The 20,184-nt window shown below is 40.1% G+C and overlaps 1 protein-coding gene across 2 annotated transcripts in view; it reads right to left on the bottom strand.

Moving 5' to 3' along the window:
- col22a1 (collagen, type XXII, alpha 1) overlaps nt 1–5,220 on the bottom strand; it is a 65,780-nt gene extending 60,560 nt beyond the window's left edge. For both annotated transcript variants that reach the window (XM_083926131.1, XM_083926132.1), the window contains exons 1-3: nt 5,042–5,220; nt 1,466–1,614; nt 815–1,381 (exon numbers count right to left, since the gene is read on the bottom strand). In XM_083926131.1, coding sequence (XP_083782257.1) covers nt 815–1,381; nt 1,466–1,556 — 658 coding nt within the window. In that variant the 5' untranslated portion in view covers nt 1,557–1,614; nt 5,042–5,220. The remainder of the gene's footprint in view (nt 1–814; nt 1,382–1,465; nt 1,615–5,041) is intronic.
- Nucleotides 5,221–20,184: the final 14,964 nt, after the last annotated feature.

Here is a 20,184-nt window from a genome sequence, read left to right as displayed (position 1 = left end):
GTCAAGGGGCAAGGTCAAGGGTCATTGGCTTTAATATGAGTCGCCACTCTGCAAGATGATATGCCCTAAAGAATAAAGGTGTTTTGGAGTCTGAATCTGAAACAAAGTTTGCCTTGTCCAACTTGATCATTTAGAGCCAGATTTACAGTGAGAGTTTGTCTTTGCTGATCTATGTGCTAAACCATGTAATCATGTCATTTCTGTTTTTTTTTATTTACTGTTTGCTGCAAAAACTCATGGCATCCTTTTCTTTCCTGTCGGGGCTAATTTTAGGCAGGTATTTAAGTGTTGGAGTGCAAAGCATCCATCTTCTTCATGAAGACACTCACTCACAGATACTTCTCCTTTTCTCCTCACAGCTACCAGATAACATAAAGCTGTAATTCTAAGCCTATTTCAATTAATTTGGCTATGTAAGCTACTTTCTAAGCCTGTGTGCCTGTGTTGAAAGATTTTCTCAGCACACTAGTGGAAAAACCATTGAGGTTAGCTTAAGACAGGCTTTCCAGTGCTAAACACCTCTGCACCAAAGCAGCAGTCAAAAAGACAGCTACGCCACAGAAATGTCTTGGTTAGAAAGCTGTCATTTACAACCCCCTCACACGCTTCATATTCAGTCAGCCATGATCAAACTTGCGGTTGGGTTGGGGTTTTGTGGTTAGGGTCTTTCCTCCGTAAAGGTTAAAATAAGAATCTAATTTGATTAAGTGCACGTTCAGGATGAGGCAAGCTCTTCAAAGTGGGGCTTCAAACAGAAGCCTTGTGGCATAAAGTGTGAGTGATGTGTTGGCACTGAGCCTGATGGCTGACTTACTCTCGCACAGCCGCCTCCTCAGCCTGCCTCTGATCTTGTCAATGGCATTGAAGTCCGTCACATGGAAGACGTGGGCATTCTTTGGCTCAGCCGCGATCTCCTCCAGTTCCACCTTCAGCGCCTCCCCTATGCCCACAGCAAACATCCTGATGCCGGCTTTGGCAGCTGCCTTCGAGGGCTCTAGAACATAATCCTGGCTTCGGCCATCTGTAAGAAGGATGGCCACCCTCTGAATGCCTTTGGCGCCGGGCCTGGCTCCATTCCGCTCCGTGAAGATGTTGGTGGTGGTGTAGCTGATAGCATCCCCAGTCATTGTATTTCCACCCAGGTAGCGTATGTTACGGGCAGCTCGCTTTACATCTTCCAGAGTCCTGTGTCTACCCAGGGTGAACTCAATGGTGGGTCTGTCACTGTAACGAACCACGGCTACTCTTGTCTTGTCTGGTGCCACATCAAAAGACTCTACAAGGTTGGCCACCCATTGTCTGATCTTCTCAAAATTCTCTTTTCCGACACTGGATGAGGTATCCAGGATGAACGCCAAGTCATAGTGGACATTTTTACATCCTGCCATAAGTAAATACAAGAGGATTTAGTCACATACAGTCAATATAAGTTCTATTTCAAAATAATAAATCCTAATGGTCTTACCTGCCCTCTGTGCTTCCACTGTCTCGCCGGAAAGAGTCAAGGCCAGGATGACCAAGACCAGGGTGATTCTACATCCCAGTCGTAATTCCATCTCGGCCTTGGTTTGGGTTTGTTTTGTTTAGCTTATTACCACCATCAAGATGTCCAGTCTGTGAAAAGGTCGGTGGAAACATCAACAATACTATCACATGACCTCTTACAGACACAGTCAGTTACTTTGTCTATGTACAACATCATTTAAAGACATTTTAGAATCTAAATCTTGTTTGCCAAGGGACAGCTTGGCAAACAAGATTTGCGATTATTTCCCTCCAACAGTGAAACCAAAGTGGATGAAGCACTTCCTGTAGTGCAGGGAGATTACTGTACAAAAAGCAGGCCTCTCACAATGGCTGCTCTCACATCTCTTTATTGAGAAGGACCAGTGGAAAAGATGATTTCAAATTGAATTTGACACTTTATATGTATAAAGAAACTGGGGCTCCAACAATAAAGACATTCTCAGTCTTATTCCCCCTATTGTCCAGTATTTCTATTGTCCCCTGTTAGAATGTCTTTCTGGTTTGGAAGCTGGCAGGAAATGTCAGGACGAGATAATTGAAGCCTCAGACTGAAATATACATGTCTCTTCAGCAGCAGAGAAAACTGGACTCACCAAAGATTGTTGGAACTTGCTGCCAGACTTTTTTTAACCATCTCCAACAACAAGACATTAAAAGAACAAAGTTAGGAATGCTGATGATGCACTGCATGATTTCTCCAGACTGATGTTTTAAAGTTCGAAATTCACACAGATATATCTAGATGTCACCTGGAGCTGCCAGAGTGACATTTATGCAGCTTTTATTCACCAGCATGTTGCAAAGGACCCATCAGTCTTCCCTGTTGGATTCATTTAAGATGCTGTTGTGCCTGGGTGGCACTGAGAGAAACATGTCACATAAACACAAAACTATTCTTGCTCTTATTGTACACCAGTGGTTGTGATGCCTGCCTTCAGGGCTGATGTGTGACTGACCGTAGCCATAACAAGGACTCATCCTGACTGGGAGAGTGTCTCACTACGGGGGGTCACTGGGGGAGGTTGAGGAAAGTCTGAGATATGCACGACTTAGAAAGCAATAATACTAGTCCCCTGTGTTCTGAAAAGCTTTTACCACCCTTCACCGCCCTCCTGTGCTCTCTGATATTTCCATTTAATTAGCCCGTAAATGTACTTGTTTCCTGGAGGTGAAAGGCATTCAAACCTACAGGCTGTTGTAGTCACTGTGGAGGCATACGGGGGAAAAAAACAAGTTTTATCTTCCAGAATTCAAGTTAATGTAATTAATGTAATTGATATGCATGATATTTGTAGGTCGAAGCATTCCTTTAATGGAATATCTTCAAGGAATACTTTGACATTTTGAGATAAATGTATTACCTTTATTGTGAAGCGTTAGGTGAGAAGATTCATACTCTAGTAACTGTTCGTTAACTCTGAAGCCAGTTAGCGTAACTTTGCATAAAGACAGGAAACAGGCAAACAGCTAGCCTGGCTCTTAACAATTTATTTCAGTATGCACAAAAACTGTGGTGTAAAAATTACAAGTTGAACTTTTACATGTGCCGCAATATTTCTTTAACCTGAGACCACCAGATGGACTGATTCTCATTTGCTCAGCATATCCATCGGTTTGGAGATCTTTTGGGAAGGGGCGAAAATACTGGTTGCTGTTTGTATAAACCATTCGTCTATCACCAACATACGGGCCAAATCAGCCATCAGATCAACAAATCTTGATGCTAAGCTCAGCTAACCGTCTCCGGTTAACAGACAGATATGAGAATGGTGTCGATCTTCTCATCTCACTCTCAGCAAGAATACTAATGACATTTCATAGCTGATCCTTTCATGGTGGTATATTGTATAATATATATAAGTGACATGTCATGTGACAAAGTTGTACTGTGTGTTGTAAATAACCTTTTGTGATTATTTGAAACTGTCACTAGATCCTGAAAGTAGTAGGTGAGAAAGATGTTCCTCTGCTTGCTCAATGACTGCTTGTGGCCTCAGATTAAACTGTGAATCTAGGCAGCGCCGATCAAATATGAATGAAGATTCTGTTACTGTATTGCATATTTCTGTTTTCAGAGACGTATGTAGTGTTGTGTTTAGCTGTAAAACAACAAAATTTGCTTTGGCCTGTCGGCTGGTGGGCAGGTGGGCAGTGATTAGGGTTAGCTAAACTATTTTCAGATGTTTCTGAAAACATCTGAAATTGAAAATGCAGTCCATGCATCACAACCTTAATGGTTTATATTTGATCAGGGACAGCACTGACTGGACCGACAGTTTCATCGGAGCAGTCATTGACATTGCTCTGGTTGGTTGTTTTTCATTGGGCGCGGTGGGATATTGCAGATGCCATTAGGAGCACTAGGAGGAGGCAGAGGAACATGATGATTTCACAGATTATCTGTCTCATGTACTACTTTCAGGATGTATAAACAATCTGAGAAAATATGACAAAACATACAGGTACAGACTTCAGCTTTAAATAATGGACACTAACAGTATTTCCCTCGTTTTAAAGTTAAATATGTTGTCCTCTTTGTAGCATCTTTAAGAATTTAAGAACATTTTTTTAAGAATTTTAATTATGTGGGAGTCAGACATGTAATTATAGTGAGCATATGCTTGTATGGTTTTTGAAATAGAAAGTGATTTGAGCAGAAAATGATTCCAGAAAATGGTCAATTTAAAAACAGCAACATGTGGACTGTGGCTTGGCCTATACAGTGTAGCCTGTGAAATAGAGATTGCTTTATTCACTGTGGATAAAGCAAAGTGCTTGGCCTCCAGAGACAAGTTTCCTTATCTGATTCTCCATTGGGCTATTTCTGCTACTTGCTTCAACTGCCGCTATTAATGAGCAGAATAGGCACGCTGAATCACTCTAATTGCCCCAATTAGTGCACATTTAAAAAATCTGAGAAATTCAGTGAGACTTGAATGAAAAAACTCTCAGTCGCCCAATGAAAGGGACAGAACATGGTTTGGATTCATGCTCTTAATCCTCTTTACCCAAGCGCGCACAAGTTTAATATATTCTAATTTGTCCTTCCCTTCATCTGTGATTACATTTAAACACACTGTGTGTCTCTCCCGGTGATGTGTTGAATTATCCACAGTTTTACAAAACAGATACGATATCTGAGGTAAAGCTAAATACAAGCTGCTTTGCCTCTGTCAGCATCTGAACCATGAGGGCAGATTCCTTACAAACTTTGGTTCTGTATCATCAGGCCTGTTTCCACTTCCTCTCTCAATGGTAGACCTGGGACTGCAATATAGATGTCTATAACAGAAGCACTACATTTGTCATTCCCATAACGTAGAAAACAGGTGGGGGTTTTTTCATGTGCAGCTCAAGATGAAGAAAAAAGGTCTGTTCTCTGATAGAGCATCTGAACAATATATTTAAAAAACTTGCCAAAAATTCAGAACTGCTAAAAAATAGGGAGAAGAGTCTTTTAGAATAAGGAAGATAGCAGTAGAGTCGAATGATTTTAATTGATTTTTTTCCTTACCTGGCCTCTCACTCGTTATAAGTCAGCGTCACTGAGGTGCGTCTCTCTCTCTCTGCTTCCAGCCGTCACACCCTGAATCAGCACTGGGACAGCATCATTATCAAGTGATAACAATCCAAATTAACTCCCCTGCATGCGCCAGAAATCAAGATGGGATTATCATTTATTCCAGGGTAACAATCCAGTGTACATTGATGTTAAAAAGTGAGGTGAGGTGAGCTTCAGAAACTTGGGTGGACAGTGTGGGAGGGAACTCTGTGTGTGGGGGGAGTGTAGGGTTTCACTGGCTTCTACTGTTCTTGACTGGGCTGTGCTCACACATAAAAAAAGGCTGAGAGGCGCAGCCAATTATAGACGCAACTTTCTGGATATTTTGGTCCTTTATTTTCTCTCCTTTATGGCTGCACCCATCTGAAGTGTTGCCCTCAAAGAAAAGACTCGGCTTCTTGGCAACCGCCTCAACTGTCCGGCCTTTGCCACTGTGATAGCCACAGCGGAGCCGCCCTGGGGCTGGTGGTGGGCCGGGCCGCGTTGGCTTCAACCAGCCACACACTTATGGATAAGGGCTGTATTTAAGTTGGGGAAATGATTACAGAACACTGATGCTTGAAGCTTTCCGTTAAAAGTCTGTTCTTGCAGTAACAGTGCAGCTCTGTGATCTATATTACTCATGTTATGCTGTTTTGACAAGTTTACAATCATGTCAGGGAGCACATCTTTCCTTTTATTCATATATTTTCACATCTGAAATACACATTTGATTTTATTTCTTCATCAGCAATTTTGGTGTACTTAGTCATACTTGATCTTTTTTTGTTTGACTTAAATTCTCATTTGTTTGTTGCCACACATTGCTGTTTCTTTTTTTTGCAATACCCCAATTTCCCTAGAGTTGATGGAAGTTGTATTCTATAATATCTATAGACACACACACACACACAAACACACAAAACACTGCAAACAACTCATGCATACATACTCTTATTTTTTGTATTTCTGTAAGACATTTCTAAAGATGAGACGCCACAGACAAAAAAGTTATTTTTTTATCATCAAGCCCAAATCAATTCTATGATTTGGGCTTCTTTGCTTCCATAACATGTCTTCTACACATCCAAAATAGACATGCAGGTGTTTACTACACAACACTTTTCTGTTTGTGCTAGCAGATTTTATCCTAAATTTACCAAAAGTTAACATCATATGTGTAAACCTACACCTTCAGAACGTTTGTTATTCAAAAAGTAATTGTCTTAATGTAAATAATCTAGTGGGGAAGTTGTATGATTATATCGATTACCTAAAATGTTTACCAAATCCAATATATGGATTTCAGCAATACATACCTTTACCGTCTGTTTTCTCAAAATATAACACATGCACCAAACTTCCTAGTTTTATCCCTATCTATATTCTGATTTGTTCATACGTATAGCATAGCCTCTATTCAAGAACATTTAATTTCTAAAAACTTGGCAAAAATTGATTTTTCTTTTTTTAATGTCTGTTGATAGATGATAAAAGAGATCAACCCCCCCCCCCCCCCCCCCCCCCCCCCTCTGTAAAACCCTGTGACTCTAATGTGTCAACAAGATGAAACAGGAATTTTGAATCTGGCTTTATCTAATCTTCACATTTCTGCTCTGGAAACTTAATAAGATAATGCCTCATTTGTATATTTAAACATGGGATATCAGAAAACTTGTTCAAATGTTTACCCTGTGCATCTTTAGTGTCGCCCCTAAAAATCTAACGTACCCCTGTTGGTAGAAAAGTCAGGACTGTTTTCCAATCTGTACATCTACATGTGTTTTGATTTGATGTACACATGCTGACTGTAATTCACATGTGAGTGATGTCCTTATCATGTGTGGTCAAGCTCCCTGGCAGAAAAAGAAGCTGCAGTGAAACACACCAGCTCTGTCTGTCTGGCACACAATCTGTGTTTCTCCTCTAAAGTCCTCTACATCGCAAGTCTCACATTGGCAGCTCTGAGTTAAACTTTCCTCCTTTTAAAGTGCTCCTGCAGCTGTCACCGCATGCTTCGGCTGTATTAGAAAACACATCCAAATCTGCCATGGAGCTGTTGAGGCCCCAAAATGCTCTAAAACCCAGTGTCAATATTTGAATGTCATGGACAACAAACACGTTAGCCATTAGATCCAGGCCTATTTACAGTGCCTTTGTAGCCAAGGAAAGTGAGCGCAGGCCAGGCTATGTATAGGCTCTGTGTGAAGTGGATGGGAAGTGGGTTGATGATTCTAGGCAGATGCACGTTATGAGTGATGGTGTCAGTCTAAGCAGCCGTCTGTCGCCTTATGTGAGAGGGCTAAAGAGGTGACCAGCTTGTAGGTTGAGCAAGAGGTTGCGAGTACCATGTAGTGTTGGAGAGAGCCATCTGTCATCTGATTGACAGCCAGCTTTCAACCGCCCACGTCAGAAAGAGGATCTTCTTCCAAAACATGCTCACAACAGTCATGTGTGCATCCATGCTGCAGCAGAACAGACTTTTTTCTTATTATTTAAAAAAATTTTGAACTTTTAAGGGAGGATTTTCCCAGTAATTGTAACATTTTTAGTAGCTATAATAATATATGTTTAACTTTAATTATGGAGCACTAATTTTATGCAAAGTATCAAAATCAGTGCTGTTGCTAATCATTGACATTGAGATTGACACTGTGAAGAAAAAATAAATCATCATTTAGTAGAAATAAAATACGGACACTTAAAGGAATGCAATTGCTTCACAGCCTTTACACCGCATTTGCCTTTTATGCCAGATAAGATATCTGGATATCTGTTGGTAAATCTGCACTGCTTTATAGCAAAAAAAAGCAAAAGCAAAAGGGCGTCGATCTGCTAGAACCATCAGAGTTTTGATAAGTTTCTTGTTATGAAACTCAAAGACTTGACGCTTTGACAAACTGGCAAGGAGTGTGTGGGAAAGGAGTGTGTGAAAGGAGCGGTTATAAACTGCAGCACTGATCAGGGAAAGTGGGGCCAGGTGAAAGGTGGGAGTGGAAGGTTAGGGGCTGGTTTCACAAAGATAGACTTTGACTTTGGCTGAGATCTAACTGCTGGTCAGACTTTAGATAGATTTCTATATTCATCTGAAAGACATGGCTTAGTCCACAGTTAGCCTGTGGGGAGGGTGGCTAACTTTTTGAGCTTAAAAAAGACTCAAACGTCTAGATTTATAAAGCAACAAATTCACTGTAAAACTGGTCTATCACCAAAGACCAGTTTAAAATTCCTCTGTCAAACCGGCTCCAGGTAATTGCTGGACTGATGAAGAAAGTGGGAACAGGTATATTGATGGGAGGGGACTGGCAATAGAGTCTGTGGGATGGCTGATGAGAGAGAGTACATGGCCTACCCATAGCCCACTCCCATTCCACGGAGTTTAGTTAATTAGTTAGTTAGTGTAGTCAGTTTATGAGTAAATGTTTGGAGCGCTAGTTTCACGGACATGAAATATAACTATAATTCTTTGGCTATCATCCAATGGTCGCTTCTGAAGTATTACTACCTCCTGTCACAGCCTAGACACAAATTATGAGGCAGGTTTGGTTTGAGAAATTTTTATGGAAACTTTGATGTTTTTTTTCCCTTCCTTGATCCTGTGTCATCATTGCAACTATTTGAGCTCAAGCAAGACGGCTCGATGAAAGAAACCCTCTGCACCGTAAGCTGTGAAACAAAGCCTGGTGGACTCTGTTCTGGTCTGACGCCTCAGAGTGAAAGACAGAAGAGAAACTCAGTTTCACTAATAAATACCGTGACAATAATGATATGTATTTAGAATAGTTTATTGAATATTAAATTATCATATTCATGTATCGCCCAGCCCTACTGGCTAATGACCAAAGGTCAGATTAAGAAACGTCAAGGAGACTTTGAGCATCAACCAAATCTTCTAGAGTGAAGTGCATTGTGGGGAGGAGGAGGTCATCAAAACATGGCTGAATTAAGCATCCACTGCTGATATATGTAAATCATATTTTGAACTTAACAAGAGAAAACGCTTCATATAGATTCTTTCAGAGAATTATTGAACAGTTAGGAAGTATACATATATCCTAGTATTCAACTGATGAAGGATGTTCTACACGTAACTGTCTTTTAAATAACTGATCGTACCAACTTGGTTTTCTCTGAGGGTTTTCCATGCTGTTTCATTATCTCAGGTCATCATCGGTGATTTCACTCTCTGGAGCCTTGCTTTGGGCTGTGCCTGCTTCACCAAATTGAATCGGTGCACACTATTATCGTGGGAATAGCTTTTGGAAATGGGACAAACCATAACTTTGAGAGACCTAACATACACTTTTTATGAAATGTTGCTCCTTTATTTATTTAGTCTCTATTTTGGGATCACAAGGGAGAGTCAGCCGGACCATTAATGAACTTGGCTTTGTGCCAGCGATGTGGTAGTGAAACATCTCTGCTACGCTGCTGTTTCCCTAAGAGAGTACATGACAACATGGGGCATTTAATTTAATAAAAGCATGGTAGAAAACTCATATATCTCAATATTACAAACTGAGCTGTTTAAATAAAACTCTTGAGGAAAGGATATTTGCTCATGTTGTCGTGTGTGCAAAGCAGTTTGTAATGACAAAGCTTTAGAAAGCATTTCCTGATTCCTACATGTGTGTTTTGCCTACTGAGTAAATTACATTATTATCCTTCACATATTATCCTCAGTAGACTATAAATCAGCTTCCAAACTGGGGTATAAGCCTGTTTCTGGTGACTCTCCTCATGGCACAAGTGCATCTGTAAGTATGACATCATTTCATGAAGTCCCGAGCATAAAAAGTGAAAGATCTCATTTAATTACAGTTGGAGATGTTCCAGAGGGACTGCATTGTGATGCCCTGTGTTAAGGGTTTTTCCTCTTTAATCTCCAGTTAGAAGCACTTGGCTTCACACTGTCAAGTGACGGTTCACCGCTCCCACCTTCAGCCGACTGTTGATTCAGAGTGCATCTTGCAGATTACTGACTGCAATCCTCTTGATGGCTTTTCCGAATATGTCCATGCTCCCAGGAGGCTGCGGGGGGCTCTTTGATGCCTTTTCCAGCATGAGACTGGACTCTTAGAGCCCTCTCCGCTCGCTGCCCTTTGCCTTGAACACCCTGTGCCAGCTTGCCTTTATCTGCAGATAATCCCCCTGTTGACGTGTTTGAATTGCACTGATCCTCTTCTAGGCATTGTGCACTCCTCAGCCTCAGCGGTCTCTTCCTCGCCTCTTGTTGGAGGGTGCTGGGGTTTTGGCGTGCCACCTCTGCGCCACGTTCAGCCATAGCTTTAATTCGGAGAGAAGGTAAAGGAGGAGCTGGCTTGCTGCACAGAGGAGCTGGGGTACCTCGACACACCACATCCTCCAGATGCCTGTCTCCATTGTGCTCGATGGGGATGGAGCGGGGCCTGGAGGATGTGTTTTGCTGTTGGGCTTTGAGTGAGTCAATGGAAGCAGAAGGGCACACTGCAGCTTTTACCGGTCTCTGCCTCACACAGGGTTTCACCTTCCGTCTACGGGGCTCATTCCCCATCACATCCAGATTACAGGGTGCAGGTTTCACTTCCTGCTGGATAAACTTAAGTTTTTGCCTCTGAGCCTCCCTCACCTCCTCTGGCAACTCCAGCGGGGCGAGCTTCAGAGGGCGTCTGACTGGCTGATTCTTTGCCTCCCACTCTGACTCGGGCCTGGGTGACTTGAGCAGCAACAAGTCCAACTGTGCCGTGCCCTCCCGGGTCGACGAGCAGGCCGTAAGCTGACCCACTGTCTCCTTTGCATGTGTCGCTGACAGATGGAGGCCAGGTGTTTTGGAATTGCGGCCATTTTTAGCTGCCAGTCTGAGGTTTTGACCATTCAGTTGCAACATGGTATTTTTAACTTGGATGGTCAACATTTCTTCTCGCTGGGGAGCCCCCTGAACAAAAGAGACATCATATCAATATCACTGAGACGGTAATGTGGCCTCTGTTTCAGCCTAGAAATCTTCTTATTTGTTACCACAATACTGTGAAGCATAAAGGCACTTATCAATGTAACAAGTGTTGTACTCTTAGGAAGATAAATAATTTCAATAGCACTTTCTGACAAGGCATATTCTATGAAGGACTTCAGTGGCAGGAAACGAAAAATCTCTTCAGCTGCTTCGGTTTTTAATAGCTCCTCTTTTTTATTCAATTCAATTCAATTCAATTTTATTTTTAGTGTCAAATCATAACAAAAGTTATCTCAGGACACTTTACAGAGGCGGTGAAGACCACACTCTATGACTTATTTATGATTTACATAGACCCAGCAATTCCCCCGTAGAGTACTTTTTTTTTACAATTATAATATCTTATTAATATTTGAAATGTGTAAGTCACCAATAAAAGGTGATAGGATTCTTACTTTGTAAAACATTCTAAATATTTCACTACAATAACCCACCCATTACCTGCCTAGGGGTCTGGACCCCTACACATGGTCATGAGATGAATCTAGCAGGTCATCATGAGACAATTGCCCAGGTAGGCAATAAGAAAATAAAGTTTGTACTACATAATGACTTTTATTTTATTTGTTTACTTTTCTCTTCTCTTATTTTTCCTTTCTGCTGTAGTTTTACCACTAATTACCTCCAAAAGATTCAAATAAAAGATTCTGAGAGGATAAAATAACTCTTTCATTAAACCGCTCACAATTGAAGACCTGTGTCCGAAGAAGACATTCCTTCTTATTAAAGACCTAATCATTAGTAAATGGCCATTAGTTAATTTAACCATTTAGAAAGTAAGCCTTGTTAGGAAGTGATACCAAAACAATTTTAACAGAGAATACAAGATGATAAATGCATTTAGACATGCAACTTGACTTCCTTTTATGCAAAAATGAAGATTCCATAGCGCTCTAAATGTATAATTAAAGGAATAATGTAGCAAGCTAGTCCTTATGTGAAATAAACCAAACAGAGTGATGCAGGAATTGAATCACCCTGAATATGACTGTAGACTGCATTAAAGAGATGGACGTAGTCGTGAAGTTTGTGGACAAATGGGTTCAACTGGCGAACCATTGCCAGTGGGTGAGTGGGGAGCTGCTGGTGCTGGCACTGTTCTTTGCAGTAACACAGAGCCGGTTTAAAAAAATATGAGATTCCCTTAAAGTGAAATTCCGGCGTAAAATCATCCCAGGGTCTTTTTTGGCAAATGCACTCATCAAATAAGCCATCGAGACAATTGTTTTCATTAAAAAATTTCATTCCATTTTTTATTAATGGAGATATCCCAGAGAGTCGGTAAAAGCAGAATGCGGCTACACTGATTAGCTTGGGGCAGCCCGGTGAAAACAAAGCACCAATGGGCTCCTTCCTTTTGGATTTACTTTGCTAATCCACTTGAATGAACTTTACTATGAGAGGAGCTGGTACAGGGGCCAGTTGGTAAGTTTTTTAAAACACTCTTTTAATAAACTCTGGTTTCACTTACTACGTTGTTGTTGCTTTGGTTAATGTGTAAAGACTCTTCTCATGCTACTGCAGAGGTTTGGTGTCATTTTGAACAATATTAGTGGTTAAAAAATATGTTTTAATGCCTTCACCGTGCTGCCCCGAGCTAATCAGTGTTAGTCCATTTTGGCTGTTAGCGGCTGTTAGCGACTCACCGGAATATCTCCGTTAATAGTTGTTACATTAAAAAAACTGTCTCGAGGGCTTATTTGATGGTTTAACTTTAAGTTACTAGCTATGGATAGTGCTAGCTAGCATCAACTTTGTTAGCAAGGTGCAACCAAATGCACATTTTTAGGTGACCAAAATGGGATTATTAACTTTAATGAAGTGAAAACACACTGTGAGAGGGTAAAACACCCCGGAAATGCCCACAATGCCATCCATGTATTAATAAATCACGTCGTATTGAAGAAGACTTGAAACTAGAGACTATAATTTCATGAAAATATTTGTTGAGATAATAACTCAAATGAGAAGTAGAGTCATTTTCTCTTTGACTTCTATAGAATTGGGACTTCTTTTTGGAGCCAGTGGAGTAAACACTTACATCCATCTCTATTGAGTCTATTATTTTGATTTTAAAGTTCATTGATTAGAATGGGTCCTCCACAGTCTATGATAAGCATTGCATCCATACAGTCTTTTATTCATAGCAGCAGTGTTTTATTTCTAGATTTGTGTAATCTGGCATTGAAGAAAGCCATGTGATAGGTGAAATAAACTAGCAGTACCCCGATTTCTTTTACTTCTCACAGAAATTTAGAATACACGACACCTTTTACTACCGGAAAAATACAAAGGTTGAAGACTCCTGATATCAATTTCCTTATCAAACTCAAGCACAATGCATATTTGTTTGTAATGTCTCATAATATATCTGCTTGAAGCAGTTGATAAGGTTGCTGTACCCACTGTATCAACAAGCATGTTCATGTCACTTTCACTACGTCACTCAAACTAACCTCAACTGTGTCCATTGGCAAAGACAAACCTATTCAAACCGTCACTATTTGTTGGTGAGGTGCTATAGTATACTCACAGGTTTGGTAAACATCTCCTGATTGTTCTTTCTTTCTAGGGTTTGAATCCCTTCTTGCAACGATCTTGTTGTTGTCCTTGTGTTTGTTTGGTCCGTGCCACCTCAGTGAAAGGCAGTGACACTACAGATGGAATAGGTTTTAGCCGCCATAATGTAATTAAGCAGATTAGGGTCACAGTGCAGCATCGTGATCTCTAGTTATCTCCAGCTTAGTGGCAGCCAATGTGCACGCTCATGGCAAGGGTGGCTTGTTTTCATTATCTGCACTGCAACTTTGTATTGACATTATAGGAATGGCAAGTTGCTGCTCAGATGATAATGAAGATATATTTTGCACGTCACTCACCACTAGATGGTGCCAGAGATCTCCTTTGCATATTATCATCAACAGTGGAGTTTTATGGCCTCATCATCACTGTGTGAAGAACAAAGCCAGTAGTCAAGGAGCTGGTGGAGATAAGCACAACAGAGCCTCATGTTGAATCCTTTGGATTGATCTTTCTCTTTCTCCCAGTCTGTACAGTAGACTTACATGTTTTAATTCTAATATAATTTAGATAACATACAGTTTGAGAAGCTTTTTATCCCAGATTCTATTGTTTCTATGCAGTTTCCTTTTGCCCTTTTTTTTTACATTTAAGCCTCCTCGCAAACTATTTATAAAAACATAGTATACATAAACAAGTATACATAATATAGATTTATTGAACATGTATGCCAATGATTCTCAACCTGGGGCTCAGAACCTCTTAAGCATCCCAAGAAAAATTTGAGTGGTCATAGATTTTCTCTCCCAAACGCTCTCAACTCATGTCCACAGTTAAAACACAATGTGTGATGAGTAGTGACAAGCCAACCTTAGAAGCCAAAAATTGTGTACCACTGATTTATACCTTAAATGCCAGAAAAGGGAAAACCCCTGTTGTAGACAGTCCAAAGAATGAATAAACATGAACATCTCTCTCTCAAATCCAAAAACTAAAGTAGAGAGTACTAAAAATCAAATTTAAAGCGTGAAACTGCTTAAATGAATGACATCCCAAGTTTGAGACTTACTTCTCCTGTTTCTGGCTTTGAGAGAGAAGAGCTCATGTTCACAAATATTGACTCTCCTTGGCCATGGAAATAACATATTGATATTATAAATGTAGGTGTTGTGCCCCTTTAAATTTCAGCCCTTAGACTGAAATGTGACTTTCTGCAGCGACATAGTGTTTTAAAGCCATTTGTATACACTGGATGAATGTTTTTATGCAATAAAATTAACAGGTAAAAGTGTGAAAATCTTCACTTATTAAATCAACCAGTGACAAAGAAAGATATAAAGAGAAGTACAAGTGTTACACAAGGATAAATAGTTGATAAAGGTGGTGCGACTCAATAGCAGGGCTGTCCTTAATATTGTCAGCATTCACTAGGGCTAAACTTTGATCAAATTCTCCTCCAAGCACCGACTATTGTAATAGTTTTCAGCATAAATGTCTTCAGACAGGCTAGATAAGACAATGATGTGGTGTGTGTTGCCTGCAGGAATATATCTGCAGATCTTAATCACTTCAAGACAGCAGCTTATTTTAAATTTTAGCTCCATCGCTCCCACATCAGCCTCATTTATTATATTTAGAGGCAGACTGCCGCAGAGTTTTCCTGCGATGGATGAGACTGGTATTGTTCCTCCTACAGTAGATCCATTTTTCATCAGGCAGACAGACTCAATCATAGTTGAAAATCTCCTGTTCTGCGTTGTCTCATCCTCTCGCCTCAAGCCCGCCAAAAAGAAACATGTCAGCACCTGCTTATTGCAAAGCTTCATCATATCATTGGTATGGGGGAGATGGTCCTGCTGGCTAACAACTTGGCTCCGCTTACATGATCATTTAAGATGCAAAATTACAGGCTTGACGCCAAGAGATGGCCTTAACGCCCCTCTGCCACTGTTCTTATTGTGTCGCCCTCTGCGTTGCCTGGCGTTCACTGCTGACAGTATAATTACTGCGGTGTTGGAAGAGATAAAAAGGGATGTCGCCTGCTCATTCTCCCACCTCCTGAACATCCAGCTGCACTACACAGACCACTTGAAGAGAAGAAGGAAACTGGACAGCAACCTTTCTCATCAAATTCTAGCAGAATTCGTGATACAAAGAATTTTATGCTATAAGGCTGCTCTGACGTGTTTTTTTGTAGACTTGTTGGGAACATAGTTAAGTCGTCTTCTCATATAAACTCCGGATCCCTTTCACACGTAGTGCAGGAGCTGGTTGGTATCAGACACATTCTCACTTACTGGAGGTACTCCGTTTGGTTTAGGTGAGGGGTTGGCATGTGTCATGTAGCAGTTTCATAATTTGGTTTTAACAACAAAGTCTCTTGCCGTTGCTCGAATTTATCTGAGGATTTTAGCGTCAGTCCTTACCAACAGGAGTTCCCGAATCCTGTTGTCTCTCCAGTGGGACATTTCTTTAAATTAACCTTGTTCTTCACCCTTAGATGTTTTCTTTCAGTTTCGTGCCAGCTGCATGATGGAAACGTCATCATACTCCCACTTGCTCACTGTGAATTCTTTGCACAATGAGCTGCTCTATTCACACATGGACTCAATTAGACATTATTCAGACTTTGTACTAGGGAGCAGGGAGGGTAAACTTCTTTTAATGTCTGATCCAACTTAATCAGACATTTGCTTTTTCACACCTCCTTTGGGTAATGTCTCTGTAATTCCAATTTGTGGTGCAGTGTGAAAGGGGCTCTATACAGTATGGTGTATCCATATGCAGTGATGGGAGTAACGCGTTACAAAAGTAATCAAAAAGTTATTACTTCAATGCATTGATTTTTGCTGTAATGCAGTAATGTAAGGCATTACCAACACAAAATGGGTAATATTTTACTTCCTACAAATCCCAGCTGCCCCAAGGTGTTTGGTTTTTATACAAATCTGACAGACACACCGTGAAATTAGCAGAGCATAAAAATCGGCGCCTAGATACTTCCAGTTGCTACTGATAGAAGTGATGGTGACTGCTGCAGCAGCAGACCCAATGTTGGTCAATACATTCATGAGATCGACATACATTACTTTCAGTTTGTCAGAGAAAAGGACATAGTAGGCTCTAAGTCTATTGATTTTAATATGAACAGGCCTAAAGTTACAGTATCTCCATCACACTTTACCAGACTTGACCTTTTGTCTGTTCTTGCTATGATTGTTTCTTGATTTGCAATTAACGATCAATTATATTCTACTGGTTTTAGCCTAAGCCTAACTCACCTTTCACTGGATGTGTAATGAGCTTATTGAGCGTAATAAGCTACATTTAGAATGCCAAATCTCTATTTCCAGTTATTTTGGTAAGTAAAAAAATTAAAAGTAAACTTAAAAGTAATGCAGAAGTAGTGGAATGCCTTACTTTTCAGATATAGTAATATTAAAATGTGACAAATTACTTTGAAATGACAGTAACAAGTAATGCATAAGGTTTTTGAAGTAACTTGCCCAACACTGTCCATATGAAGCATTGTCTTCTTACACTGAACTATTGTATGGGCCAAAACCTGCAATCCTTGTATAGGATTCAAGAAGAATTGAAATTATTTATTTAATGTATGATTTACATAATTTTTACTTGAGGTTTTCTGCAGGTGTTTTTATGTAACAAGCGGATGGATCTAAATACGATAGAATGTTCCTGAAAGGCACATCTTGACATCTGCCGAAATGATTAGCTTTGTTGCCAAGAGTTAGATGAGAAGATTGACACCATTCTTATTTTCTCAGAAAAAAAGATGGATTTCCCAAAATGTCAAATAAATAAATGAATAAAGTAAAAGCTAAATAAGCAAAACAGAGGCATAGTTGTTGGAGTTTGCGTATGATTATCTATTTTTTCTCAGCAGCTAAGATGTTTTTACTCTGATCTGAACCTTGCCTGAAAGTCTGAATATTTAAGACCGAGACTATTCCATTTAGCACTCAGTGCCTCTTTGTATTTATCAGCAGATATTCTTGGAGGCCAGGCTCATCTCATTGGAAATGTTAAAAGGACACATTTCTCTCAACCTTGATTTTAGATAACGTGATATTGAGAGATATATTAGTTTTAGCTTTGTAATGAAATGTACCCAAGAGGTCCTTTAAATTTTTTTTTTTAAGTATGACTCAGTTTAAAGTTAAATCTTGAATCAGTTTAAACTGAGAGGAACTGACCTGCAGCACAATTTGAGATACTATTGTTTTAGTGAATACGTAACTAGCCATAACACCTGTCTTTTTAACGATGGAAAAGTTCAACCAATTTCTAAAGTTGTGAATTAAACTTCTCTGTTGAGCAGCTAGAGATGTTAGGCAATTAGAAGGAGACAGAGGGTTTCAGAAGGAGGCTCATCATTTTTATTCAAGTGCGTTATGGCTTCACTCAGGCCGGTGTAACCCAGTGAGTCATCCACACCAAATCATGCACACACACGCACCAAAATAACAAAGGAAAACATACAAATGTTATGTAAAATGTTCAATTCACTCGGAACAATTCTCAACAATCTCTTCTCCTCGTGGCAGAAAGAGTGGGGACCCATACTGGAGTGTACTGTACAGACATCAGTTTCAAAATTGTGACAGAAGACATTAGTTGGTTCAACATGACCGCCGAACCACATCGAACGGGATGGGGTTTAATCTCCTGTAAGGAATATGGTACATGGTATTATTTGTTCATCAGACCTACAGAAGAACCTATTGCAAAGGATATTTCACAAATAGAAGTTATGGAACACAGCCTTCCTATTATATTGTATTACACAGATAGTAGTGCAATTTGTGTCTCTTTGTCCCTGTCAGAAAACATGGCACTGTTGACAGAGAAATGGCCTGCACATACTGCCACATGCAGTAAATGATGCCTGGAAGCCAAGCACAGCTACGTACAAAATGCCGAAAAACAGACCACTAACCGTCAGGAATCAATTCACCTTTGTGTTGTTTGATGGCACGTGGCAGGGAAAGGCTCAAGAAATGAAAGAGATGGCATGTGTGGCTGTTTCTCTGTGCCATCTGTGTTTTAGAGTAACATTCAGTCGAGGACCATCAATATGACATGTGGCATGATGGAAGAAACATCAGAGTGAGGGTGTGGGAGGGTTATGAAAAACTGACTTGCAGCTCGTGAAAAGCAAATGAGTTCATTTGTTTGCTGATTCCATTCAAAAACAAAAAGATCCATTATGGCTGATACATTCCCCCAAAATGTTGCTTGGAAAAGTTTGACTGTGAACTGAATGGAAGGTAGATGACTCTGATCACCGTCAGTGACATTTATTATACTGTTGGCTCAACTCTCAGTATTGGAAACATCTAAAGACTAATTTTGGTTTATTACAATTTGAGTCTTATTTATCCACTTTCGCAACCATTCTTAACAGTAATAATAACATTATATTCACCAAAGTATTAGCTGAGATCTGGGAACACAGCAAACTCACTACATCAGAGTCCTGAAGTGAACAGAAATAAAAGGAACAGCTACACCATCAAATAGGTGTTAACATGTTAACTAGATTATCTAAATCACTTTTATGGCAAAGTAATGTCATTATCCGTTGGATATCATACAAAAAGTATCCAGTCCCCTGGGGGAAAGTCCTGTGTTTTGGGATCAATTTACCTCATACAACGGCACCTCATTTTAATAGGTGGAATACACACAAAATAAATATGTGGAATACACATGAATTGCAGTGCATTCACTTCTAATTATACATACTGTATGTCAAATATACACAAAATAAATACATGGAACATTACTTTTCGTACGCTATCATACGAACCAGGAATGAGAACAGCCTGTTTATGATGGTCAAGATAAACAGATAAACCCACTGTATGCTACCTGCAAAACACCAGGCAGCAGGTAGACAAAGCTGGTGAACATAGCAAAGCAACTACCAAGCTAAAGAGCCAGCTGCTTTTTCAGGAATTGATAGAGACCAAAATAAAGCCAAAAGGAGAGTGAATATCCGGCTTACATTCATCACATCTCCACAACATCAAGTCTAAATAAAATGGAAATATAAACCCTATAAGGTTATAATATGTCAAGGCATATTTTCAGCTTGGCAGCCTCCGAAGTGACCAAAGAAATCGATCAATGCATCTCAATAGTCTGTCATTTCAAGACAGCTGTGCACTGTAGTGTTTAGCAAATGTTTCTCAAACAGGAGAAACAAAGTTTTCAGACAGGTGGATTAATACACATTCAGTGCTCAAGCAAGTTTGTATAGAAACAGAATATGTAAGATCAATCTGAAATGATCTACAGTGCCCATGTTCACCTTAATAATGGACGATGGCAGCCAGTGCAACAGCGTGGCTCTTTCATGTGTTTGTAATATGTATGGCTAAACAGGTAATACTTTTTGGTAGAATCAATTTGTTTCGCTCAGCCAATAAAAAGCCAAAAAAGTTCAGCTATGTGTAAAAATACCTGGATGATGAACACTACTTCTGCACTGTTGGGCCCATAGAGCAGGTGCACCACAGACTTCTGCTGGCTGAGCTGAGCTGACTACTTCAGGTTTAACGCTCCAGCTCATTCCAAT

Source organism: Echiichthys vipera, assembly GCF_963691815.1.
Source record: "Echiichthys vipera genome assembly, chromosome: 13".
Lineage (NCBI taxonomy): Eukaryota > Metazoa > Chordata > Actinopteri > Perciformes > Trachinidae > Echiichthys > Echiichthys vipera.
Note: the sequence above shows the minus strand (reverse complement) of the source record. Positions and strands in the feature narration are given on the sequence as shown.